The sequence below is a fragment of the Triturus cristatus genome, chromosome 4_1 (assembly GCF_964204655.1).
Source record: "Triturus cristatus chromosome 4_1, aTriCri1.1, whole genome shotgun sequence".
Taxonomy (NCBI): domain Eukaryota; kingdom Metazoa; phylum Chordata; class Amphibia; order Caudata; family Salamandridae; genus Triturus; species Triturus cristatus.
The window spans coordinates 699,371,943-699,399,258 of NC_140585.1; the positions used below are offsets into that span (position 1 = coordinate 699,371,943).

At 41.5% G+C, this 27,316-nt stretch overlaps 1 protein-coding gene across 9 annotated transcripts in view; it reads right to left on the reverse strand.

The window, feature by feature from the left end:
* Positions 1-27,316, reverse strand: part of FOXP2 (forkhead box P2) — a 261,057-nt gene that overhangs the window by 179,983 nt on the left and 53,758 nt on the right. For all 9 annotated transcript variants that reach the window (XM_085653162.1, XM_085653168.1, XM_085653166.1 and 6 more), the window contains exon 3: positions 437-526. In XM_085653162.1, coding sequence (XP_085509288.1) covers positions 437-526 — 90 coding nt within the window. The remainder of the gene's footprint in view (positions 1-436; positions 527-27,316) is intronic.

Below are 27,316 nucleotides of genomic sequence, written 5' to 3' on the forward strand. Positions count from 1 at the left end.
TTGATTATGCCTCATCGCGCATGTTAAACCTGCTGCCAAGTCTGGCCTGTATGAAACACCAGCTACATTGATGCCGTGCAATGAGTCCTTATGTACAGTGAGCATTTCCTACATACGGCATTGGCGTTGGCCTGTAAATCTTCCTAAAAGTGTAACAAGGACTTTCAAAGGAGCTATGAAGAAGGATGGATACAGGTTTCCTAGAAGTTACTCACTGCATGCCTAGGAAGAAGATAAGTGCAAGTACTTTACTGAGATCATATTTTACAACACAGACATGACCCGCATCGATCACACAAGATTACTTCAGATGCTGTAGGCGTCTGACATTATTTTCAGGTGGTCTATATACTATTCCGTGACTCAACAAAGACTAAAAGGAAGCAAATAACGTGTGTTGTGCAAATCAGGCCAGAAGTAGCAGCGCTCAACTAACCTGCAGTGGTCTCTGCTTGTCGTTGCCCTTGGGAGATTTCAGTCCACTGCTCTGCTGCTGTAGGAGAATCTGCCTCGCTGCCTGGAGTGCCTGAAAGCAAGGGAAACACCAGGCGGAAATCATTCGGAGCGTCCAAGGCACATATCATTTTATAGTATTTTGACAAACAGAAATCCATGCTAAATGAAAATGTGCTACAAATCTACAGAAATCCTGCAAGGAAAATTAAAGTCAATTTGTTTGACATGAGTACAGAGAAACAGTACAACTAATAACATGGCAATTGGGAGGGAATAGCTGCCCCTGGAAATTACCGACACTGTCATGTCTGATAATTCCCAGGTGTGGGATTCTCTCTTTTTTCCAAGTCTGGGAGTTGGAAATGTGGAATAGGCCAATATATTGTTGTTTTCACATTGATTTCCACAGATAACAAACCTTCATCCTTGAATACGGGACACTTTCCAGCACTTATAAGCTTTTCCAGGTTTAATGTGAATGCCGCAAAGCCTGAATATATGGGTATTCCCACACAATGGGAATCCTGATTGAGTGGTAAACCCAGGTTTATGGCCACATTGGGATTACCAAAACAAAAGAAATAACCATTTGCGGATCTTAAATGTGAATATGCTGCTGGTCAAAAAGGGATTATTTGATTTACCGGGGACAATCTATGCCAGAAAATGTGATCTTTTACAAGAGGCCACAAGGCCCAGTTTTAAATACCAAATGGCATAAGATGATTAAAAGCATAGCATATAAGTCATCTTAGCAGGTTTGCTCCAACTGCTCCTACCAAGTCATTTCTGTATCAGTCCAGTTTTTGTTTTGGAATTGAGGAGTCCAGAAACACAAACAGAAAACTAGAACAAACAAGTTCATGCTTATATGACTAATTTTTTACACGCTTCCTAATGCGGGATGTAGGAGCTATATGACGGCAAAAGCCACAAGAATACTGGGAACATCAAGATAATGATTTTATGTGTCGAATGAGTTTTCTGAAGGGTCTTGCTTGCATTCAATAAACATAAAGTATATGGTCTATGAAGACGTATTACATTTGTGTGCCGGACACCAAATGGGATATTCGTACTAGACCATGAAAACAAGTCTCATTTGAGCAATCTTCTTGTAAAATAATCAAGATTCACAACAGATAAACCACAGTAGAATTTGCACTAGAATCAATGGGTACGTTTTTTCCAGATATTGTCTCGTATCCATGACGACAGTTGCTTTGACATGATGTGCATATGGCATTACACTGCCAGCTGGTGTGAACAATGTTTGAACTGCTGCATTGAGATGCTGAGCAAACAGAAAAAGTTGCCACGTCTTAACCCTGAGGGAAGGCAGTCATCCCCTGATCAATTATGAAAAGACAGAGAGAGGGCTGCTACAGTCTGGCTCCAAGCAAGTTTTCTGAGAAGGCAGACAGACCCGGAAACCAAAGTAAACAAACCGAACGCCGTGGCATCATCTCCTAACAACATCGATTTCTCTCCTCATAAAAGGCTGCGGTGGGCGTTTGCAGGGCTTGCTTGGGTGCCTTCTTCACAACATGGGCTTACTCACACATGAACACGCAGAGGGAAAGGTCATTTGTCTAAACGCACGCCTTAAATAAAACCACTATTATGACCAATTCGAGTTCACAGAAACAATTGAAATGGACCTGTGTTAATTGTAATAACCTTATACTGATCGCATAAGAACAGACGGTTCTCTGCCTGGTGCCCCTGTGCAGAAGTGAATTCAGCCGTGAAATGCTACACTTATCATCATCATGAGGCAGGTCAGGACTCTTAGAAGCAGGAATCGGAGGTTTACTCTTTGAGTATGTATGAAGTTTGAATTCCTGATTTGCTGATGTTACAGTGACACCTAAAGGCAGGCCAAGAGCAAGCCCTCGCTGAGGGCAAAGAAATACTTTTTTCTCTCTAGAAGTAGGTAAAAGGTCACATGAGAGGATGCTTGCTTGTGAGGAAAGAGAGGTAAGAAAGAAAAAGAAAGGTACCAGCTGTAGAACAAGAGCGCAAAGTGAGTGACATGTTCCATGTGCCACCCAAACCTGATACAAACTGAGTGCTTCAACTAAAGGTGGCAGTGCGAGGGCTGCATGCCATGCATAACCAATGGAACCCGGGAGGCAGAGCCACAGGCACATAGGCTAAACTTGTGGGCGGCAGAAAGCAAGTAATAAAAGAAACTTGCAGCAGTCAAACTGCTTGTGAAACAAGCATTTGCAATGCAATAGGCCTTGCATTTACAAAGCTCCTTTTAATGGCGTCCGTGCCCCTTTCCTTGGAGGCGACTCGTCTAAAGAAAGGAGCTTGGCCGGCATTAAGGTGGAAGCGCAGCATGGGGCGCTTTTACAAACTAAAGTTAAAAAATAAAATATATGCTGTCACATTTGGCACCGCAATTAAACCAAAAGTATGTCTGCCACTCCTTGTGTGACGTGCTATGAAAAATAAATAAGGCCCTACGAAAGAGCATGTCCTGCCTGCAAAAGCAGGCAGGTGAAAAGCATTAAACAAAATAGTGCTCGGAGGCTAGAATTAAAGCCTACCAAGCAACAACACATGTAACAGGGGATGTTCTAATGGGAGGTTACAAATAAAGACAAGGCGGTACTAAGGAGGGACTCACAACCCTATTAATGAATCAGAAGCCAGAATTTACCAAGGACAATGACACAAGCCAATGAAAAATAAGGGTTGAGAGTGGGCGGAGCTTAAAGTCCATACCTAAATACAGCATGCCTTGCAGAACAGCGCATGCCGAACCCGGATCGATCTAAAATCACATTGCGCTGATACAAGAAAGCACTAATCGCAAGTGATGTCACGCTCAATGCCAATTCCACTCACATTTGAGATCCATCATCAACTGATTATGTTGGTTCCAAAATCTGCCTTTGTGCTTATATACTGACAATGTTACACTGTACAGTGTTACTTGTAGAGGCGCTTCTCACCTGAATAAAGACACCTCCAAAATTTTAGGTGAACAGAATGACTGGAAATAAATACATCTGAAAACCTACAGAGTGAGCATGATTTTATTGCCGTTTGGAGGCATCTCTTTTTAAAGTACCTCAGATCATTCCATCTTTTAGAATGTTTTCAAGGCACTTCTCTCTCTCAACAAAGAGGGGTCTATAACAGATCAGTTTTATAGCCCAGTATAAAGTATTATTTACAAATGGCTACAATTTTTAATGAGAATACTATTTCAAATGATATTTTCCACTTCATAAAAAAACTTTTTAAAAACAAAATTCTAACATGTAAGTACTCAAATTACTCCCAAACATGCCCTATCCATGCTCAGTTCTATAGTCCAAACAGATACATGTGTGGACAAAAATAGCACCACATCACACATATTTGTTGTTTATTGCAAGAACCCAGCTCGCCTGCTGTTTCTTGAAATGCAAAAAGGTTTACCTTCACACTGTTGTACATGCTTCCATCTTAGAAGAACAGCCACTGGCCTTATCAAAGTATTATGGTTCTGATACAAGTTGATAAAAGCACAAATACTATTCAGACTCTTACAATCGCTGACAATTTAAAGCAATGTTTTGTAAACTCCATCATGGAATGCACCAAAGACTGTCCCATTTAGTGCCCTTCAACAGTGTTGACTTTACAGCCCTGAATTTCCTCCCTTACAACAATATACAAAAGTATGCTGCCGAGGATCATCATGTATTCTTTCAAATGTTATGTTGGTAGAGTTTCTGCTCCGTTTCTACCTGCAACCCCAACATGGTGTGGTGTGCCAGGTCGGGGGAGGGTAGGGTAGTGACACGATACTCAAGGCCTAGCCAGCTTTAACAATAAATGAGGCACACATACAGTGTCATTGGGTATGGGCGAAGGCCCTGTGTTGTCATGTGACCCTTTATTAATCTCCTCGGGCGTGCCTGCCCAGAGGAGTGGTACAGGGTGCAACTATGTATGGTATGAGCCGGGTGGCTTACTACACAAGGGTCACCATGTAAACCAAGGACAAATGCTTCTGTGCTTTTGGTGACTCACAGGCGCTCTTTGAATCCTCATTCAGGAAATTGGCACTTGCTGTGGCTAACTTTCTTTCTGAGTCAAGGTATTGAGTAAATTGAGTTCGATTTATGTAGCCACATTTCAAGCTACTAACCCACACTTACAAATCCCTCCACAACATTGGACCCAAATACCTCAACGAAAGAGTCTCCTTCCATGTACCCAAAAGGAACCTCCGCTCCGCTGACCTCGCCCTAGCAGAGACCCCACACATCTGCAGAACCAGAGCAGGCGGTAGAGCCTTCTCCTACGTCGCAGCAAAGACCTAAAACAAACTCCCAGTCAACATCAGATGATACCCCACTCTGAACACCTTCAGGAAGAAACTCAAGACCTGGAACTCCGACTGACCCAGAGCTGCACCCCCCGAGCGCCTTGAGACCCTCATGGGTGAGTAGCGTGCTTTAGAAACCCCCTGATTGATTTATTGATTGAATGTACTCACATGTGTAAAGAACTAATTTACATCGGCGATGTCTGTCAGATTTACAACTCTAGCTCTATCTGCAAGTGTATTTTATGAATGAATGATTATTTTTTATTTCCTCCCATTATTACATGGATTTACTTTTTTGCATAGCCTATTTTAAAACTTTTCACATTTGATTTGTTGTGCTTTTAACATTAGGATTAGCCATTGGGTGAGTACCTACTGAAATCTAGAAAATCTTTGAGACTTCATCATGAAAAGCCTTGTAATAGTTTGGCATTAGCCATTCACAAGTCGTTTATAAAACATAACTTGAAGAAGAAGACTGGCTACTGTGTTCATAGGTCGCTGATATCACTTAGACACATTTTTCATGAAAAACAACCTGACTAATTAAGCTGGTTGGGATGTGAAGACCATAAAGGAATTAATTTTGTAACCCTCTGATTTCCTCCTGGAGAATAGATTCTTTGAAAATGCTGGAAGTATTAGGAGCCCCTAATGTGCAGCCCGCTGCTGTGACACCGCCTGCAGCATGTTCCTGCACTGTGTGGCATGCATGCCACACCGTGCAGGAACGAGGGTGCAATTACAGGGGGGCACAAAATGTGCCCCCCTGCATGCACCTCTAGGCCCAGAAGCAGAGTTTCTTAGTTGCCCCTCTGCCACCCTTTTCATGGCGGGCTCACCGACATGAAATGGGAGGTAGAAATGCAACTTGTAATATGCTCGGCGGTGCCAGCACGGCACTGCCAGCATATTATTGGGCACTTCCAGACCACCATCGCATTGGGATCCTTGATTACCTAATGGAAGTTTTCAGCTATGAGTGATTAATTCAACAAATACTCTGCCATTCCACTGCACAGGTTCAAATGATCATTCCATTGCAATTGAGACCACAAGTCAGTACATCCAGATCAGCAAAGATGTGGTGAATTCGTAGACCTTGGAAAAACCCGTCAAGTGGTTCACCATAGATCATGCTGATTTTTGTATCTTCAATATAGAAAATAATAGATATGCGCAGTGTACGCACAGATTTAGGAGTTATACATATCTGGATATATGTTCCTACTTCAAAAACGGATACATAGATTTATTTCCATTCACTAATGTCAAGAATAATTCAATCCGACATAGCTCTTATGAGCTAAAAATATTCACTTCAGTGACAAAAACACCAAACCCTTTACTTGAGGGCTGAAGCAGAACATAATGTTTTAGCGTGCATGAAAATTAAACAAAAATGCAAAAATTAGCACTTGTATGAAAACGTGAATGAATTATACACATCAATGTATTTGCAGATGTGAACTGAGTATATCTTGTCTCCATGGTGAATGATTTGTGTGCATGCCCTGACAAAATATTTCCAAGTATTTAGGAAATTGATTCTTACCAGTAAGGAACACTGAAGGAGAAGAGATTTCACATGGCAAGACAATCCAAGATGAACATTAAGCAAATTGTTTTATGAAAAGGAAATATTTTTTATCTCTATGGCATATTGTCACTAAAAACATGAACAAAGTTATTTTGACACTGCACTCAAAACATGTTTGAATTAGGTTTCGTTATGTAACACTATTGCATCTACCAAGATCATGTTATCTGTTTGATAACATTTGTTCTGGACGTCAGTAAATTTTCTTTCAGTTCATAGCTTCAAAATGATGCTCAAAGGGTAGAAGCATTTAGAACTAAATGTATAACATATTTAAGGGAAATCAAGATGCCACAGATGCTATGCAACACCACATTAACCTTCTGGCACTGGTCATATCTTACCAAATATTTATTCTTGGCACATTGAGCTTCTATCCCAAAAGGTGAAAGTTTGGCATACAAATGTAACTGAGAACTGTACATAGCACTATGTAAATTTACTATATCAATAACTGTATTTTAATATGATAAATTAGTCATTTAGAATTCATACCCAAACGTCTTAACTGACTTTCAATCCCTCAAAGAAGAAAGGATGAAGTGTTGCCATAAAAAAACTGTCACAAAGCATACTGATGCCTAAGCCATTTTCCTGGGTTGACAACAAGGTGCACTCATCTCAACTACACTAAAACGGTTTCAGTAAGCATTGCTCCAGATAGAAAGCTCAGCCTGTCCACATGGAGACCAAAGACCATGCCCATTATGGCTGCTTATACTACCGGAGCTTGTTATTTGCTTACATCAGCAAAACAAACCGAACAAAAAAGAATACCAATTTCTTACTATGCTCCACACCACAAGCATTTTTGTAAAAGAACATCCACGAACAAAAACCTGGTGAAAATCAACTGTACCAATGAAAAAACTCCCTCTCACGTCAGTAACCTGTCTATGTCTAGCACTTTATTCAACATAAAATCCACCAATGCACACTACCTACAAATTGATAGCTGGCTAAACAACTTATCACAAAAACTCATGGACTACTTCCTCCCACTTATCCACATGATCCTAAAATAAGACAGACTAGGTAAAATTGGGGATGGAGTGGCCATAATTGTCAGAGATACACTTTCCTCACCAATCCGATACGTTCTCCTGCAATTCATTTTAAAATCAGAATATGACACTGGTAGTAAATCCTTCCTGAACTGTCTACCTTCACATAATATATCAACCACCTACACTTCTTTATTTGTGGAACACTTCTCTGAATACATCACTCTCACCCAGATGCAAACCCCAAATATCTACATAGGAGACTTTAATATCGACTGGCGGAACCCGCATTCAAACCTTTTTGGAGAACTAGACAGTGTTTTGAGAATGCATGTCCTCACTCAAATATCAACCCTACCAAAAAACAGCAAATAAAACACCTACTGAGGACTGCGCTTGCCTTCCTCCTGTTGAGGTGGACTGGACCAAATATTTCATCTAACAATCAGCTCCTCATATAAAAGAAACCTCTTTGTACCAAAATCACAAATTGTTCACCATTGAGGTCTTAAATGAACACCTACTACTGATGGTCGACAAGATTGAAAAGAATAACCACATTGATCTTCTCTGCACCCAATATACAAAAACAATTGGTGAATTTGCCAGCTTTACACCCCTAGCAAAACTAAAAACTCCAAAAATACATCCCCAACAAACCATGGTCCAATGACGCCTTGCAAAAAAGCATGAAAAAAATCAAACAGTTAGAATGGCCATAGCAAGGAGACTAATTGTACAGATCTACATATAAACTGAAAACAACAAGAAAGCTGAAACCATGAAAGTATTTCTCCACTATGTAATGCAATAGCCAAACTGAAAGCAGACCTGCTAGACTCATTGAGGAGAACAAACTATTTAACCAAATCTCTCCGATTCTGAGAGACTTTCACTGCCTCCCACTAGCTGCATGGATCAAATTCAAGATGGGACGCATCACCTACAAAGCTTTACACAACAACAGACCTTCCTTTTTAGCCAGTCTCCTCATGCTATTCAAAGGGGTAAACCTCTCAAGAAGCAAGATGTCCTAGACACTATCAACACCTAAATTCAGGTGCTCTTTAGCTCTAAAGCATGCCTTCTCACAAGAGGACCCATATTTCGGAAACTTTTGTCCCCAGGCTTAAGACACAGCCATGATATAATGTCTTTCAGGAAAGGTTTCAAGACTTTTCAAAGCATACCTCAATGTAGAGTAATCAAACTCTTTGTTAACACACATAGAACCATATTAATCAGCCACACGATTTTTCTGGATGTCTCTAACCTCACTCATATTATCCTTCTTCAGTTGTTTCACTACTGCTGAAACTCTTATTCCATTGGCTCCACCTCCCTTCCCTCATCCCTTCTCCCCAAAGCTCCCTTTTTTAGGTCGAACCTGGGCAGGCATGATGTATTTGGTATATGGCCTATTGGGGACTTCTGTCACGGTCACTGCTTTTCGTTGGTTAGTTGGACTGCTTTTTAAAATTCCTTTTCTCTGGTTGGTTAATATTGTGCCTCTGTAACACCTTTCAGTGCATGGTTCCCTCCCAGCAGACATCACTAATTGATTCTTTTGGTTGGCCAGCTCTGACAATCTCTTGACTCCTCGCTCGCACCCACCAACATCACTCGCAAATAGAGGGTCCATCCATGTTGTTATCTGGAGGGGGAACATCTGGGCCCTTTTCTACAGGCCACTGGCCTGATGAAGAGCATCATTTAATCCCTGAGGTAAGATCAAGTTTAAACAAGCATTTGCAATGCAATAGGTCTCGCATTACTGAAACACCAATAGCTAAAACTTTCAGTAATATGAGACCTATTGCATTGCAAATGCTTGTTCTCTCTCTCATGCAAGTTGTTTGATTCTATGCAAAGTGCTTTAATACTTGAGCAGGTTACAATGTACGAAATAAAAACCTTGAATAAATAAACAAATAAATAATCAGCCAAAGAGTTGCTGCAACTAAGTGGGTTTCAGCATGTTCCATCATAACTAAAATATAAAGCAACAGTACACACATATTTGTTCACTCATGGTAATGTTGAAACAGGTTCTGAATATCAAAATGGAGAACAGCGAGGCTTGGCAATCAGGAACAGTTCAAGTTTAATTAAACAATAACAGCCGTGAATATCAGCCACATCTCTTACAGCGACACACTGGAATTCAATTTAGGTACATAGCATGCTTTAAACTGTAGAGTGGGTGCAATAAAGTGAAGTTTGTCCCCCTAAAGCAGGAATACTGGTAAAGTGGGTCATAAATTGTGTTTTTAGATGCTTGATCCCACTCTGATAGAAGGGGCCATACATTTCAACTGGAGGTCACATTCAGAGGTGGTCCAGAGGGCTGAGTGTGTCATGTGAAGCTTACTACTAGGCATTTTATGGGCTTTATCTGACGAATGCAACTGACTGGCTGCTCTGGCATCATGTCCTTGGGATGAATGCAGGCCCTCTGCTGTGCATTTATGAGTGCTTATGAGTGTGTACATCTGACTCTTTTCTTTAGGTATTACATCCTGGGGCCATATGTGATTTACTCCTGCAATCTTCCAGGTGTGTTTGAGGCTGGTTCCATATCTGGTGTCTTCATCACAGCATGCACTAGGGGTGAACATGATGATGATACAACGCGTACCATCACAACGCGGTATGTTACATCGCGGTCTTGACAACGCAACTCGTTACATCGACTTACGTTGGAGGGCGCTGATTTAGGAATAGTGTGAATTACAATTCCAACTCCAGTCTACGTACAGTAGGGAAGGTGTTGGAATAGTAATTCACACTATTCCTTAGTCTAGAGCACCCTCCAGTGCAAGTCGACGTAATGACTTGTGTTGTGAAAACCACGATGTAACCATAACACGTTGTAATGGTTGCGTGGTAAAGGATGTTTCCCGTGGCTGTGTTATGTTGATATGACAAAGGGTCACTCTGAAACCGTAACAAGTGTTTTATGGTGAATTTGGGTAGCATATGCAACAGTTGTTCTGTGGTGTGCTGGACTGCTAAGAATGGGACTTTCCTATAAATTGATCCGATGCTAACAGTATCTACACAGGTTGCAATACCATTGCAGATCAGAAGGGAATCCTTAGCACACTATCTTTTAGCTCTACTGTGGGCTGTCTTATGATGCTTGGCTGTTTCCAGGTTATGCTGAATAGCAGAAAAGGTGGGGAAGGTTCAGTGTTAATGTATGTCTCCATTCCACTCAAGGTTTTCCTTCCTTAGGCTGTGCCCCTTTGTTTATAATACCTTTAGGGCTCATCAATTTGCAAACACGCAAACAAGAGTAAGTAGTGTAGTCTCTCCTCCTTGGCTTTCACAAATAGCTTAGTACGCCTAGAAATGGATCCTTCTTTCATCTTAAGATTTGTACAGTTTCCATATTTTGCAAGGTCTCTTCAGGAGACAAGGATTCCCGTTCTAGAAGTTGGCATTTTAATGTGCCTTGGTGGGACCTTATGTCAGGCACGATGTGAAAGTATATGGAAAGAAAATATGGCGATGGCTAAGACTATGTTCTGGACCTACCTTCTCTAGACTATTAGAATATACCACTTGATATTTTATGGTTCTTGATGTTGTGACTTCTTCCTGCAAGTTTCATCTGACAGGTTTTAAGCACTCATTTGATAAAGGTGGTAGAATGAAGCAGGCACAGACAGAATCTTGACTGTGTTTCTTAAGGCATCAAATGGTCTGTCCATATTACTCCACAGCACTCTATGAGGAGCTTCATTCTCCACCAATACAGATTTCAGTCGAGGTCATTTTGCAACGACATCAAGTGCACTAAGACCTATGAGATGAGGTGCATTTATGGCCTTGCCGTAACAGCTCACCTTTAGGTTGGCTCCTTGCATACAGTGTTTTTAAGGGATATGCCTGTCCACTGGAATATGACCACCTGAACAAAGTACCACTATTCCAAAAATTCTCATGTCCTCCACTGATGATATTTAAAATGTGTAAAAGTGTGGTCTTCCATTGTGCTCTTTTTGTGCTTACTTCTCCTGCAATGTGTAATGAACAAAAGGAGGAAAGTAACCAATTTGTATCTGAATGGCAACTGGTTCAGGTACCTTCAGTGTTTATCTCCACTCTTAAGTTGGCAAACAGGTACATTAGTGATTAATTACAGTCCTTTCCTTTTACTTACAATTTAATACATTAGGCCTTTACCAGTTTAAAATGACAAGTTATCGCTTTTGTGTAGGGAATTGCATTGAAATTGAGCCACTTAGGCATTTTTTATAAAGTAAAGGATGGAATGAAGAAGGGGAGAAGAGGAGAAGAGGCAATGATTGTGTGATGAATTGGAGCATCTTTATTTCTCTCACATTGCCCTGGTACTTATGAGTTACCGTACTTCCTGGACATGCGTCTTCCTTCATCCTTCTTGTACTAGAGTAATCATACAAGATGTTCTGAACTTGCAAGCCTACTTTATAGCCCCTCATTTTAAAGAGAGGGTCTTAGCATGGGAAAAGTAGGTTTTTAAACTTTAGTTTAAAACAAAAGCGTCAACATGGTTTCTGTTGTGTGATATGGACCAACATATTGGAGGATTGGAGAAAATCAGAGTAATGGCATTTACTGGTAAGTAATCCAAGAATTAGACATCCAACACATATCACAATAGTACGTTAGGACAACATTGTTTTGCCAAAAAGCAAGCAAATATATAACACTCAGTTACAACTATAATCTTTAGGCATATGAAGCTATTCTCACAGCACCATAAAATAGACACCACGAGAAGTCACTTTTCAGAAATCCATAAATGTAATAGGTAGAGTAAATACTGAGTTTTGATGCTACATTCAACAACTTCTGAATCACAGTTGAGCTTGACTATAATGCAGAAGCCAGCCACAGGAGTTTAATACCTTCCTATTCGGCACTTTTGTCCCACTTTAAAGGGTATCTCAAATTCAGAGGGATATATGCTTACAATATAGCACGTGATTTGTGGCAAGTATCTAGGCTTCTGCAATTACAAATTGCCAAACAAATCATTTATTCCAATCTCGGAAACATAGTCCATTCATTAGGAAATACCTCAATCAGTACACCCCAGAGCTCTACGGTGTGTTTTTAAATTTTTTCTGACTTTTCTTTTTAGTCTTCAATTATTTCAGATGAAGGTAAGACTTTTGAAAACTCAGAGATAACGATGGCTTTCAGAATAGTGAGTGCACCTTTTTTTATATCAACTTTGCAAAGACGTTTTTTTGGGCAGTAAAATTATTCAAAACTCATATCTTACGTGTCCAATTTTCCTAGACCATGATTTCCTTAACAAGTTGCTCATCCCCCTAATGTGAATAGTCAGATCAACAAATGTCAGCAAAGTTTATCGAGAACTCCCTTACTAGGAAATTCAGCCAACAAATGGTTAAGAGGTAACACACAAACTTTTGCTAGGGGTCAGTTGTGTGGCTGCTATATAATTAAGGAGGGTTTTGTCTGAATGGTTCACGCTGTCAAGTGCCACATATGGACACAACCATATTTCAAAGTGTTAGTGTTAGACACAGAACTCACAATCATGATGAGTAGCTACGTGTGTGCCACGTCGTTGTTACAATATGCAAAGTCCAGCTTTAAAAGTTTAAATGTACTGAGGCAGAAGGTTTCTATGGAAGCAAAACCATGCCTAGTTTTCAATAACACATTTGTTTTGAATTTAAGAAGCACTTGCACTTAATTGAGTTCTCTAATTTCAGAATAAACAGTAGGGTAACAGCGGATGTTTACTTGGACCAAACAAAAACAACGCAGGATTCTACATAAAGATCCCAAGTAGTTTAATGTAGCAAATACACATATTAATAATAGTTTGCAATCTAAAAGTCACAACAGAAACCGTTTAGGAAAACAAACTGCAGCCATTTGCAGTAAAAACTCTACCCGGAACATCATTCCTCAGTCTTTATTATGTACAGTAGCTGTAATCTAGCTGAACTGTAAAATGGGTTAAAAATAAAAAAAAATGCATGAATTACCCATTAATTGAGATAAACGGGCACAGGGTTCGATGGTTGTCAGCGATAATTCATGCAGATAAGAGTTTTCTACTTATGCATATTCAACAACCGTCGCTGTTAGTTGAAGTTAATGATATCTTGAGATTATTTAATACACACAGGCTCTGGCAAAGGACCGCAAAGTCACCAGACTCATTACTTTCTTTACAAACGTCTGCATGCCTTTTCAGAAAGCAGATGTCAGTCAGTTTTCCCCTTTAAAAATAAGACTGTTTAACCTATCGGTTGTTGCATTTGAGAGGTAAAAATGAAAAATGACATCTGGGCCCATTAATATCTTCAATGTATAAACAGCGCAGCATGCCACATTCTTGAGAGCTGAAGGCTACAAAATCTCTCTGAAACATAAATAACAAAGCACTCAGAAGCATATTTGATGTTGATATTCATCTCTGAGAAAAACACTGCTGCCTTGGCTTCTTATGAAAATAGATGCAGACCGAATGGATCTCCTGTAATTGGTTTCAGATAGCGAGGTCAGAAGAAATATGATACAAAGGACTATTATGTGGAACAGGAGAGACGAGAATGTTTACACAGGCGCTCCCCAGTTACACTGACATGAGGTGCACACTTGGCAGGCAAACCGGAGCACCAAAACCGACTGGAAAACAGGAATAGCTCTCCCTCTTCTTATTATTCAGTTCCCTTTTTCAATAGTTTAGTTGCAAGTAAAGCAGTGGCTTATGCATTCAAGCGCCATGAAGACCTGTGCGCCTGACTGACCACATAAGAAGTCAAAGTAATTTGTAAACATTTGAACGGTGGTCAGGTCCCCTAAACGTCTGAATTCTGAAAGTGTTCTGCATTCCACCGCTGCTAATTGCACGGGGCGGTGTCTGGGTTTGGCTGGCCTGGGCCAAGTGCCCTTTCACCCGTGAGCAGCTGGCACAGGGGCGACCTTTGCTGATTGCAGGAACCTTCTGTCCCTCCTCCAATGCTGACGCCCTCTGTAGCTGTCTATGATTGCCTGACAATCGAACTACCTGTGCTTACTGCTGAGAAAGAGAGGGATGGTGAATCTACAGGAAAAGGTAAACACCAGGCACAAGGTAAAACCACGTGTAAAACTCACATTTCGTAAAGTGTGAACCTCTGAGACATCTGTAGCTAAAGACTCCGAAGACCAAGCCAATGACGAGCAAGTATGGCAAACCTGTTACAATGATTCACATGAACTATTCTCTCTTTTACATTAGGACATCCCAACTCTACCTCATAGTCCACCACACTACAGAGAAATATTTCCCCTATTCTTTCCGCGAAAGAGGAAGATCACAGTGCCATCCCAAAGGCTAAAATACATTTTTATCTCAAGCAGCTAATGTGCCAGATTCTGTCCACTCAAATACATTGAAGAATCACTTATTAGTCTACCATGCTATGCTCATTCGAGAGCATGTTAAATTGTGAATCATTGTTCTTCTAGAAACGTTTAAGTCACCATTGGTCGCGCACTTAACACGTGTGCCTCTCTACATGCCCAATGTCCCACTGACAGCCACTTTCTACTAACAGATTAACACCATACAATCCATGAGGAGGGTGGACAAGTTAGTTAAAGCCAACAAGTACAAGTGAGCAGTGATGAAGCATACGAGTTGAACCTTTTCACTCTGCCTGGTTGCTCCATGTGTGTCTCATGGATGTTAGGTTCCTCAATAATAAACTCACTTATGCTCTGCCGTTTTGAGTTGGCTGAGTGTTTCATATCAAGTGTCCTTCGGTGTTCTAAATGTAAGCAGTATTTGTTAGACAATTTATTCGCGTGATCTAAGTATTTTTTTGTTTTGATGCATTTTTTACTCTGGGTTCAAAAGATTGGTGCACATTAACATAAAGTAGGTTTAAAAGCTGGAAATTTACTCCATTAGAGTGATGCCTAAGCTTAGAGTAGATGTCTGACTCATGTGGGTCACAAATAATTCCAAGAGTAATATTCATGACAGTCTAGGTTTTGCGGAGAACCCCAATGTTCAAAACGTACTCATGATGAATTTCCAAAGCATCCAGAATTTTTCACAAACAAATGATTTGGAACTGTGCAATAGCACACATACATTTTATCTTCTGTTTTTTATCTCCAACAATATTTTTTTTCTATGGACAAACCACATCCTACATAGTCTCATCAAAATATGTTATGACTCCTTCCCATTTCCATCCAGAAATGGCACTTATTCCTAACTTTCACAAACACAATGGGCCCGATTCACAGAACTAACTTAAGACAAAATCCTAAACTTACTACCATTTTGGTATTCACAGAAGGCACTTACTCATTTTGGTATTCACAGAAGGCATTTACTCATTTCGGTATTCACAGAAGTTAGGAGTCCTAACTTTAGGACTCCTAAATGCCTTCTGTGAATACCGAAAGTCTTAAAGTTAGGATTTTTCTCAGTTTAGGAGTAGTAAAGTTAGGACTCCAAACTTTAGGACTCCTAAACTGAGAAAAATCCTCATTTTAAGACTTTCGGTATTCACAGAAGGCATTTAGGAGTCCTAAAGTTAGGAGTCCTAACTTTACTACTCCTAAACTGAGAAAAATCCTAATTTTAAGACTTTCGGTATTCACAGAAGGCATTTAGGAGTCCTAAAGTTAGGATTCCTAACTTCTGTGAATACCGAAATGAGTAAATGCCTTCTGTGAATACCAAAATGGTAGTAAGTTTAGGATTTTGTCTTGTTAGTTCTGTGAATCGGGCCCAATGTTCTTTGAGGGAATCAAACTACCTGTGCTTTTCAAACCCCTAAATGGAGTGTAAGGTTACCAAATTGTTTATGATTTAGGGCCATTATGTGTTATAGTGTGACATATAGTCCATTACATAATTATAATGGCGATCCAAATATACAAAAAATGTTTGCAATATGTGTAACATGTGCTCAAAAAATGAACTTCATACCTGGAAATTTCAGATCCTCATTCACCTAATCAAGAGCTGCAACTATATCCATTTGGAGATAATATCTAATTTTGCTGAAAATCAATATTTTATGCTCATTTATCTCCATTGTAAGTGTGAACAAATGGGTTGAAATGGGATGCCCCATTGAAGAGTTATGAGAGTGGGCAGTGCAACTATGGTGAACATCTATATAGTCATAACACTGCAAATGTTTATAAAGACTGTTTCACATTTAATGCACTTCTGATTACACTTCCAAATGCTGTTGGTGGCATGGAAAAGTACCCTACCACCACCCACAATAGAAATGAGTGTGAACTAAGGGAGTTCTTCATGTGGCAGTGGTTCCAAGTCACGAAAAAAAGAGGAATCAAGTACACATTTCTTTTAATGTACATTTGCAGAGTTCCACTCTTTAGACACCAACTGGAGGAGTGGCAGAGGTAACCAACCGGTGGTTCCATGTAAATCTACAAAAAGTTAAGATTTGCTTATCACTAGGCCTGGGCGAAGCACTACGCTACGCTCGCGTAGTTTGCGAAGTTCGCGCTACTTCGCGCTACGCGAACTGCACGTAGCACAGTGCGAACACGCGTAGCGTAGTGTTGCGTAGTGCTGCGGTCATTTTTTGCTTGCTCGCGGTCCTCAACGTCAAGTTGGCGACCGCGAGCAAGCAAAATGACATCCTGGCGAGACTTTTTCCTTGTTCGCGATCGCGAGCATGGAAAATAAACCTCCCGGCGAGATTCCCAACGCGAGAAGGTCAGGTTTCTCATTGCGAGGGGTCGCGTATGCTCGCGACCGCTCGCGATGAGAAACTACCAGTTCGCGTTGAGAAAGCTGCAGCTCGAGTAAAAATCTACTCGAGCAGCAGAAAACTACAGCTCGCACTGTGCAAGATGCCATTTTCAATGATTGCACAGTGCCGGTTGCTTGTCCGCACTGTGCAATCATTGAAAACAACATCTTGCACAGTGCGAACATGTTACTTCGCAGTTCGCGAAGTGCTACGCGTAGCTCGCGTAGTGCGAACTTCACTTTGCGTAGCTTCGCGAAGTGCTACTTCGCGAACTACGCCCACCCTTACTTATCACACTGCCACTTTCCTGAATAAGAAAAAAAATGACAAATATCCACAACACATGATTATAAGTCTATGCATTAGGCATTCATGAATTTTTCTGTGAATCAGCCCCCAAGAAGCACATTTAATCATATTTAATAGTAGCTGTGTCACACAATTAGTGATTTCTTGGTTATGTATGTATAAAGCCTTTAATTACAGCACCAGACTGCAAATTGGGCCAAATTTTGATCTTGGCGGACGGGATACTCCATCACAAACGTGAAAGATATCCTGTACGCCATATTACAAGTTCCATAGGATATAATGGAATTGTAATACAGTGGATGGGATATCCGTCACATTTGTGATGGAGTATTCCATGTACAAAGATCATAATCAGACCCTTTGTGATTTCATATGTGTGATGTCATTTGACAACTGTGCTTGGCAGTATTACTATTGGCAATATAAAGAACAGTTCATTACTTTTCGGTTTAGACTGAAACGTTAGCACCACATAATATTTTAATTACTGTCATTGGTATTGGCATATATTATAAATTGTGAATGTAAATAGTGAATAGTTTTACGTATAAAGTTACTATAAAAACGTGTAAAAGATGGACATGAAGAAACATTTTTTAACTACTATACTGATGTTAATGGATGACATAAAGAGATGCTGCAGTTTTAATATAAAAGTCATGGGCCGAACATTCCCAAAGGTTTCCTGAAAATAGATTTAACTTTCTCAATATACACATTATACCAGTGCATTTGATTGTGTTACAATTACCTAAAACTCAGCCTGATCAAAACATAATTCCTCTGGTCCTTCAATAGTATCAAACAGTCATAAATTCAAGCCTGACTATACAAAATTAACTTGAATGGGTTCATCACACAACTGAGACAAAGTGCAAAATCACCCTTCTCTGTAACCTCTTGCACAAATAAACATCCCTCCTGAAGAAAGTGAATCCACACCTTCCAGAAAAGTACGCAAGAAGATTAGTTCAAGCCTTATTCCTCTAGTATCTAGATGGAGGCAACACCCTGCTCTGCAGCATCCCTGACATCAAACTGACATCCCTGAGATTCACCCACGACGAGGCAGCATCCAAGCCTGCCTCAGTCTACATTATCTTTAGGATAAGTTGCTTCACAAACAAGGTCATCAGAACTGGCTCCAGAAATTAACTCCCTCATTTGGTCTGTAGCACACGAGAAATCAGGACATCACCTGATTAAAAACTAAAAAACTGTAAAAAAAAGAAAAAAACACAGGACAGGCCATCTTCATCTATGCCCTCAAGATCTGCAAGGACATCCCTCCTGTAGTTCAGAAAGGAGCTGAAGGGTTGCCTCTTCTGAGAGCGCTACATCTTCACATGTTAGGATTCACCAGCCACTAACATCTTGGTTCCTTCTCAACAACTTGACCTAAACTCAAAATGATCTAAGTTAATATAGATCTGTAACCCAACTCATGCCTAACTTCCACAATGCATAACTTAACACCCATTTATGGTTAAACAATGTACACTATGTTCTTTTATGTTCATTATATCACTTGCCAAAGCATTCTGTCACATACACATCACACTTTCAGAGCATAGGTTTGATTTCTGGATTTATAGCAGCATGCAGCTTCGGGACACAATTGCTTTCTCTAATTTCTAAATCATGTAGCTGGAAAGGGGTTATTGGAATTTAGTAGGAGGAGGTAGTAATCTCCTAAACCAAATGCTAAATGTGGATTAAGCTCAGAGTAGTTTTTATCCAAACTTGATTTCAACCTTACATTTTTATACTGTTTTTGTACTGGTGGTACTAGCACAGCACATGCCTCCATAGTTCCATATTATTGTTAGAAATGGGGGTGTCTAGTTGGCAGAGGTAGGTGTACCTTTGTCCAAATAGGGACCCTTGCTTCTAGTCAGGATAATTGGGATACACACTTTAGATAACCTCTGCTCACCCCCTGGGTAGCTTGGCACGAGCAGACAGGCTTATCACAAAGGAAGGCAATGTGTAAAGTATTTGTACTCAAACCACACAGTAATACAGTGATAACACCACAAATGGACACCAAACCAGTTTAGAAAAATAAAGTATATTTATCTAAACTCAATAAGACCAAAATGACAAAAATCCAACATACATGTAATAAGAATATTACTTTTCAAAGGTTTCAAGCAACTGGGTCCATATAAAACTATGGATGCGTGATTGTACAAAAAGCACCTGTGGATGCGCCAAAATTCACAAGGCCATACAGCCGCAGAGAAGAGAAGAGTCGAGAAACCAAGAGATGCGTCAGTTCCTGAGTCCTTGCGGAAGCGATGCAACAGTTCTGCTGCACGCAGAAGTGATGCGTTGAATCCGGACTGTAGGAGGAAGTGTTGCGTCGACTCCAAGATGGTTCTTGACTGTGGGTGATGTGCTGGGAAAACGTGCTGCACAGGTACGATGCGTGGAAATCTGAGATGCGCTGGCGATCAATGCGACTGTGGCATGCAGGCACTGCATCAGTTTCTTCAGCCACTATCCCACAATGTGTTGGTTTTTGCAGCCGCGACAGGCGTTGCATCGTCTCTGCAGTGGCGTGGCGGTGCGTGGAGATTCTTCTTGCACGGCGGTGCTGCATCCGCAAGAACAGCCACAAGAAGGGCAATGTGTCGATTTTCTCATCTCTTCAGGTGTATTCCAGCTCCCTAAAGCAGGAACAACCTCCAAAGGCCCCAAACTGGAATAGGCACCTCCTGGCAAGTCAGAACTCTCAACAGCAGAGTTCAGGGGAGCTGGGGGTGAAGTCTTGGTCTCCCTGAGACTTCAGAACCGGAGACCACCAGCACACACAGGTCCTTTGAGATTCTTCTTCAAGCAGCTTCACAGCAAGGTTCAGTCTTTGTCCTTTCCTTGGAAGAAACAGTAACATGCAGGACAACCCCACACAGCACACAGCAAAGGGGCAGTACTCCTTCTCACAATTCTTCAGTTCTTCTCCTTGGCAAAGGTTCCTCTTGAGTCCAGAAGTGATCTAAAGTTCTGGGGTTTAAGGTCCACTACTTATACCCCATTTTGTCTTTGTTCTTCTTTGTGCAAGAGTCTTTGAGCCCAGTCCAAACCATTTCTAACCTCACTGGTGCAGTATGATCACAGGGGGTGGCAACATCATTGTGCAAGGGAGACAGGCCCTATCCAGGTGCAAGGAAAACTAACCCCACTAATCTAAATTCAGCCACGGTCTATTCAGCTCAGCTTTGAGTCATCCAGGAAGGGCCAGGCACACCTCAACCCCCCAGTGGCTGTCTACAGTGAATACACATCCCCAGCCCCTGTCACTCGAAAACCAGACAGTCAATACACAAACAGGCAGAGGCATACAGAATGGTTAGACAGAAAATGCCTACTTTCTAAAAGTGGCATTTTCAAACACACAATTTAAAAATGATATTTACTAAAATATATGTTATTAAATTCTGAGTTCAGAGAGCCTAAACTTTGTTTCTCTATCTTGTCCCAATGGGAAGTTATACTTGTAAGATGTTACAAAGAATCTCCCATGTTATCCTATGGGAGAGATATCCTTTCATTGGCAGTTTTTCACTATCAGGACATGTCACATAAACCAGTACATGGCCTTCCTTTCACATACACTGCAAGCTGCCCATGGGGGTACCATGGGCCTAACTGAGGGGTGTCTTACATGTATGAAAAGGGAAAGTTAGGGCCTGGCAAGTGGGTGCACTTGCCAGGTTGACATGGCAGGTTAAAACTGCAGACACAGATACTACATTAGTAGGTCTGAGACACATTTACAGGACTACTCATGTTGGTAGCAAAACCAGTGCTGCAAGCGCACCAGTAGTATTTGATTTACAATACCTGGCACACTTTGTGCACTTTACTAGGGTCTTAGAAGTAAATCAAATATACCAATCATGGATTACCGATTATAATCATAATTTACACAGAGAGCATATGCACTTTAGCACTGATTAGCAGTGGTAAATTGCCCAGAGTCATAAAGTCACCAAAAAAGGGCAGGAAAAAACAGGGAGAAGCAAAATGTTTGAGGATAACCCTGCAAAAAGGGCCAAGTCCAACAATTATCAAACACCATCCCACTCAGAGCTAATGTGTTTGCTCACTGGATGCAATGGTACAGACCAGAGTCGTGCACCTGACTACCAGCATAGCAGTGAAAGGCACTGCCAACTATGTTTGATATACTTTTTTCCATTTGCTGCCTGCTCATTAAAATACGATGCTTACCCACCTGGTATAGTGTTTTTAAATATGCCTAGAGACCTCACTAATAAAGATGACAACTAAGGAACTCTAAGGTATTTTTAGATTTTCCGGATCCCGTTTTTGTCCAGTAGGTTTATTCGAGAACTCCCTCCTACCGACAAGTCTTCGAGGAGGTTGAGTCCGCCCTGGTGGTATTATCCTACCAGGGTTGGGAGAGGATGCCAATGATGAATCATGACATTATTATGTTTGTGAGGCAACCTCTTCCATAAAGGATGGCGTTCCCACTGGGCCTGACAGAAGCCCTGTCTGTTTGGCAGAAGTGCTGGACACTTTGGGGCAGATTTATGAGCCCCTTGCGCCACTTTTGCGTCACTTTTAACATGGGAAAAGTGACGCAAAAGTGGCGCAAGGGGCTCATAAATCTGCCCCTTTATCTGAAGTTTATGAAATTGCGTTCCTTGTGACCTTCAGCTTTTTCTTACCTTGGTGAGCCCCTGTACCTTTTTGTGTGGTGTTAGATCAATGAAAGACAACAAATTAACAACTTTCTTTCTGCACAATGTGTTGGGGGTTAATTAGTCGTTTTTGGAAGACCAGCTCATCAATGCACAAAGTGCTTTCTATTATCGGTGAATCTAGTCCATATGCTTTAGACCTGAGCAGAGCTGTGGACTCCGAAAAGAAAATGCTGGCATAATCTGATATGTGTGAAACGTTAAACATTATTTAACTAGCTGGTTTATCGTGTCAAAAATACTATCTCTGGTCTTTTTGTAAGAATACAGCGAAATAAGGCAAACTTAAACAATAGGCTTCTGTGTGCTATGTCAACTCGTGCAATACGGAAGAGTGGAAATGAATTTCACTCCTGTTGTTTATTGATTTTCTAGATTAGGAATCCCAAAGAGAGAATTGTAACAGACAACCATAAAATTATTTTTGGTGTGCTTATTTGCCTTTCCCTTGCATCTATTTGGCCTGCGCCTGTAGACAATTACGCGCTCCAGCCTAGACTCAGGTGCTAATAATGAAGGACAAATAGAATCATATGTGCAGACTTCCCCTTCTGATGAAAATTTATATTAACTTTCTGCCACTGTAAACAGAACGGCATTGCTCAGCGTCCCTGATGAATTGGTGATGAATTCAGTCATTTATACCCCAGGTTTCTGTGCATGGAGAGGAGAGATGAAAACCGTCTGTATCGTGTAACCTTGCACCTTTAAAAGGAGGAAAATGAAAATATCTGCACGTTTAGTTCGACAATTATTGTGAGCACATTTTGGTTCAAATGGCAGATTTCCGCACCGCTGTGTCAGTTCTCAGCTTGGACTGTTACGCCTTTTTGCCAATGTAAACAAGGTATGTAGTGAAGAGTGTCTTGTTATCGGTACAACTGTGAACTTGTACACTTTCAGCATTCCCAGAAAAGTGTTGTGAATATCCATGCAGTGTAAGAAGTCCTTTTTATACACCACAGCTGTATGGTATGAAAATCTGGCAGCTGTCCCGAAGAGGAAAGTCATTTTGCTTAGATAAGAACCCGGGTAACTTTAGTCTACCTAAACATTCCAGGACATTTAAAGAGCTGTCTTTTCTAAACACTGCCTGGCCTTGCTATTTCATGTGAACTACCTCAGATAAGCAGGCTTACTGCTCATACACATAGAAGAAAAAAAACCAAGCAGGGCTCGTCTAGTAAACAGCTGAAGTGCATGTGTCAGGGATTTGATGGTAATGTTTTAAAATATACAAACGTCCACGGGCTCTGGGTAAATAGATGGTATCTCTACCTGCGGGGCCCTACTATATTCAGTCCCTCCCTACCTTCGTGTAAAGAGCATCAGAGAGTTTTCGTAAGCATTGAATCTTGAAGCGGGACACACGTGTGAGGTGCAGAGCCTCTGGGCAGCAGCTGAGACCTCCGGCCTTTCCATTCACTCGGCACCTTCTCCCGCCGAAGATAAGAGGCCGAGAGCCTTTGTGTCCCGTCCAAGGCGCGCCTTGCGCTCTTTGTCGGTTAAATGTCAGAAAGAATGGGAAGATGCGCCCCCTCACTTGTAACCACTCTGCCCCAAGCCTCTGCGAGTTTATTTGCCTCTCTGTGTGAAAAAGTGTCTATTTATCTTAGAGTGACTTCTCCAACACTTCGGCTTTGAATGAAAATCATGTTGACCGTGTAATCCCTAAATAAAATAATAATTAGACCAATACTTTTATGGGGCATATACCAAAAACTGTTTGTGGTGCTTAAATAAAAGGTGTTATGCTTGCCAAACTCATTGCTACTCTGTTTATCAGAAGGATGGAAGCCTGACGTGGCCCTTCCGGGAATCAAACGTGAGCTTTAGCTCACTGACAGTCGTACCTGCCGCGCATTTCGAAACACTGAAATCAAGAGGATTTCTGTGCACTTTTCTTTCGAACCGAGCCTGCGTGCTTTTTAAGATGAACTTTGTATCTGCTCATTCCTTTTGGAGAAGCCCGTTTCAGGCACATGTTGTTTCCATGGCCCTTGCCTTGAATGGCTGCTGACAAGGATGTCTTTAGAGGAGGTGACAGTGGCTCTCAGCAACAGGGCAAGAGTTGTAAGCAGACACCAGTGCCCTTACCCAAGTGGATTCTTTCTGCTACAAAGAACAGGATAGAAAGTGTGGCCAACCCTTCAGATGACTCCAGAAACCAAAGACGGAAATCACTGGTCCCTGTGAGACTCCAGAAACGGAACAATCTAGCTGATCTGCAAGAACCCCCATAGCTATAAACACTGAACAGGCCACGTCCAGCGTCTATAATTGTAGGGTGCTTTATGTAGCTAGTACGTTCACTGGAGGCACCTCTTTGTAGCAGCATATCTGTCAAAAGGCTTTGTAAAGGAACTACTCCACATGATACTTAGGCTGGTCTTCGGAAGTAGCCCCTTTGGATCTGTGAGCCCACAACATAAACCACTGGCGAAGGCCTCATCTTGGTGGAAATTTCAAATCAGGTCTTCAAAAGGATACAGGCTGAAGTGAAATCCCAAATTTACGACAGATCCTCCTACCAAGAAAAGCAATAGTTATTACTGATATTAGATCCCGGGTGATCTCAGAATAGGAACAATCCCTAGATAAAATGAATCCTCTAATCCCTAAATCCATAAGCATAGTGAGGTGTCGAGATTTGATGCTGAAGTTTAATTGTTATCTGGAATCAGTGCTCACCTTTTTCAGCAATACTGAACTGCCCATCTGCATTGTGTTGTTGCTCGGCCCATTGTCCTTGCTTCCCTTGATGTTGGTTCCTGCCCTTCCCTCTCCTGCATTGTTGCTGTTTCATGGTCCCTTTCACCCCTCTCCTGTGTTGTACTGCTTCTCCTATCCCTCCCACCTCCATTCCATGTTGTGTTGCTTTTACTATCCCTCCCACCACCCTCCAGCCATTCAGCGTATTGCTTGACCCCTCCCACTGTCTGTGGTGTTCTGAGCCCCTTCACCTCCTTTAGTCCTCGTTCTGTTGTCCCTATTGTTGCATCTCCTTTCCGTCCTCTTCTTGGTGTCCATGTTATCCCACCCCCAGCCACCAGAACAAATAAAGGGCTATGATGCCACCGGTCATAGTGCTTTTTTCTCTAGCTCAATTTTTGTAAATTTTAAATAACCTGTTTTGTCTTGCCACAGTTTTGCTAGCCCCTCTAACACTTCCGCCAGCCCACATTGCTTGTCCCGTGAAACCACAAAAAAACATTGAAAAGGCAAATGGCTCTTGTATGTGCTTGTCGCTGTTTTTGTTTGTTCCATTGTCTTTACTTGCTCTGATATTGTTGCTTGTCCGCCCCCTCCCGCGTTGTTGCTGTTTCATGGTCTCTACCACTCCTCTCCTGTGTTATATTGCTTCTCTTGTCCCTTCCACATCCCTCCCATGTTGTGAGGCTTCTCCCATCTTTCCCACCTCCCTCTAACTGTTCATGGTGTTGCTTGCCCCCTCCTACTGTCTTTGGTGATTCAAGCCCCCAATGCCTCATTAAGCCCTCTTTCTGCTGACCCTCATGTTGCTTGTCCTTCCCAACCTACAGCGTGGCCAGCTTTGACCGTGACATTGCATTTTCTTTCTTTACTTTCTGTCATGCTGCACAGAAGACGTTCACCAGTACAAAATGTCTAAAAGATCAACTGGCTTTGCCAATGCTTGCTTAACTAGCTCAGCTGTAGCAGTTAGTCTACCATTTTTCCAAGATCCAACTAGCTCTGGGTAGTATCCTGTGCCCAAATTGGTTATTTTACAGACAATTACAATTTTGCACCTGCCAAATTTCTTCTGGACCTGCCTAAGCTCCATTCATCATTTGAACCACAGATGAAAGCCACCAGGAGAAAACATACTTCACCCCCCTCGGAATCTGCATCTCAGCTTCACTTACTGTAGACTGGTTAAAAACTAGACCGCTGTCGCTCGAACACACACACCGGGCCCTTTTCGGAACAGCAAATGGTCGGATGTTCTTTGGAGCAGCAATGTGTGAAGTGCCTCATGTTTTATGTAAACTGTGGCAAGCTTGTCTTGTTGTCATGCGCTTTTTATAGTTATTAAGGGTAAGCGGGCCCCTTCGGTTGGTGTTAACCATCGCTTGCAATGTGCATTTCCTCTCTGTTCACGACTCACTGCTTTGGTTTCCCTAAGCAGGGGAATTAAAAAACATCTGTGCATCTTGTGTTAACTGCACATTAACTCTGCTACGCTGTGAGCAGCGTCTGAACATCACCGCAGATGTCTGACCCGTGCTCAGTGAACATTCTGTAGGAAAGTACAGCAACACCATTCTCTGCCGCTGAAGCACAGAAGACCAAAACGTCCCCCAAATCAGGCTGAAAGCTGCGCGAAAGCCTGCCAGCCACTCATTCAAATAGCACATAAACTGCTGTCTCCACGCAAAGTCCCAATTCTCGCAAAAAAATATATAATTTCTACGTGCGGTTTTTTTTTTTTAGTGTGGGGGTCACATCCCATCCTACAAAACAAGCACAGACCATAATTGTTTGGGACGATTAATGCCTACGGTTTGTATTGTAATAAAAAACGCCGAACCTTGCATATATTGTAGAATAAAATATGCAGAGTAGGGAACATTTATGGTGGTTACTGGAGGTCAGCATTCCCAATCCTCTGTCTTTACATTACAGCCAGTGGTACTTGATGACTCCAAAACATAGTCAGATATGTTCTTGCCACAGAACTCAACACCTTCACTGAAGTACATTTGAATGCATTGTGCTCTTTCCTATTTGGATGTATGGCCATCAAGGAAGGGGAAGTGCTCTCCAAACTTCTGGGCCCTAGGACTTACAGATGTTCTGTGCATCTGTAAGCCAGCAATGTACTTCACGACTACCCCTCGTCAGGGTGGTAAGCACTACATACATACTCATATCACATCTAAATTGAACTTAGGTGCCGACGAAAAGATTCTAAGGGCACAAATTCAGATATCCAGATTTCCAGGATCATGATCTGCTGACGTTTACATCCTCAACATGGAAGTGAAGAAAGTCTTTGAGCCGGGAAGATTTTCCTCCAACCTAAAGGCAGTTTGGATAAAATGTGGATGTTAGTGTCGACTTGCAAAAGGTAAGGGCAGCAT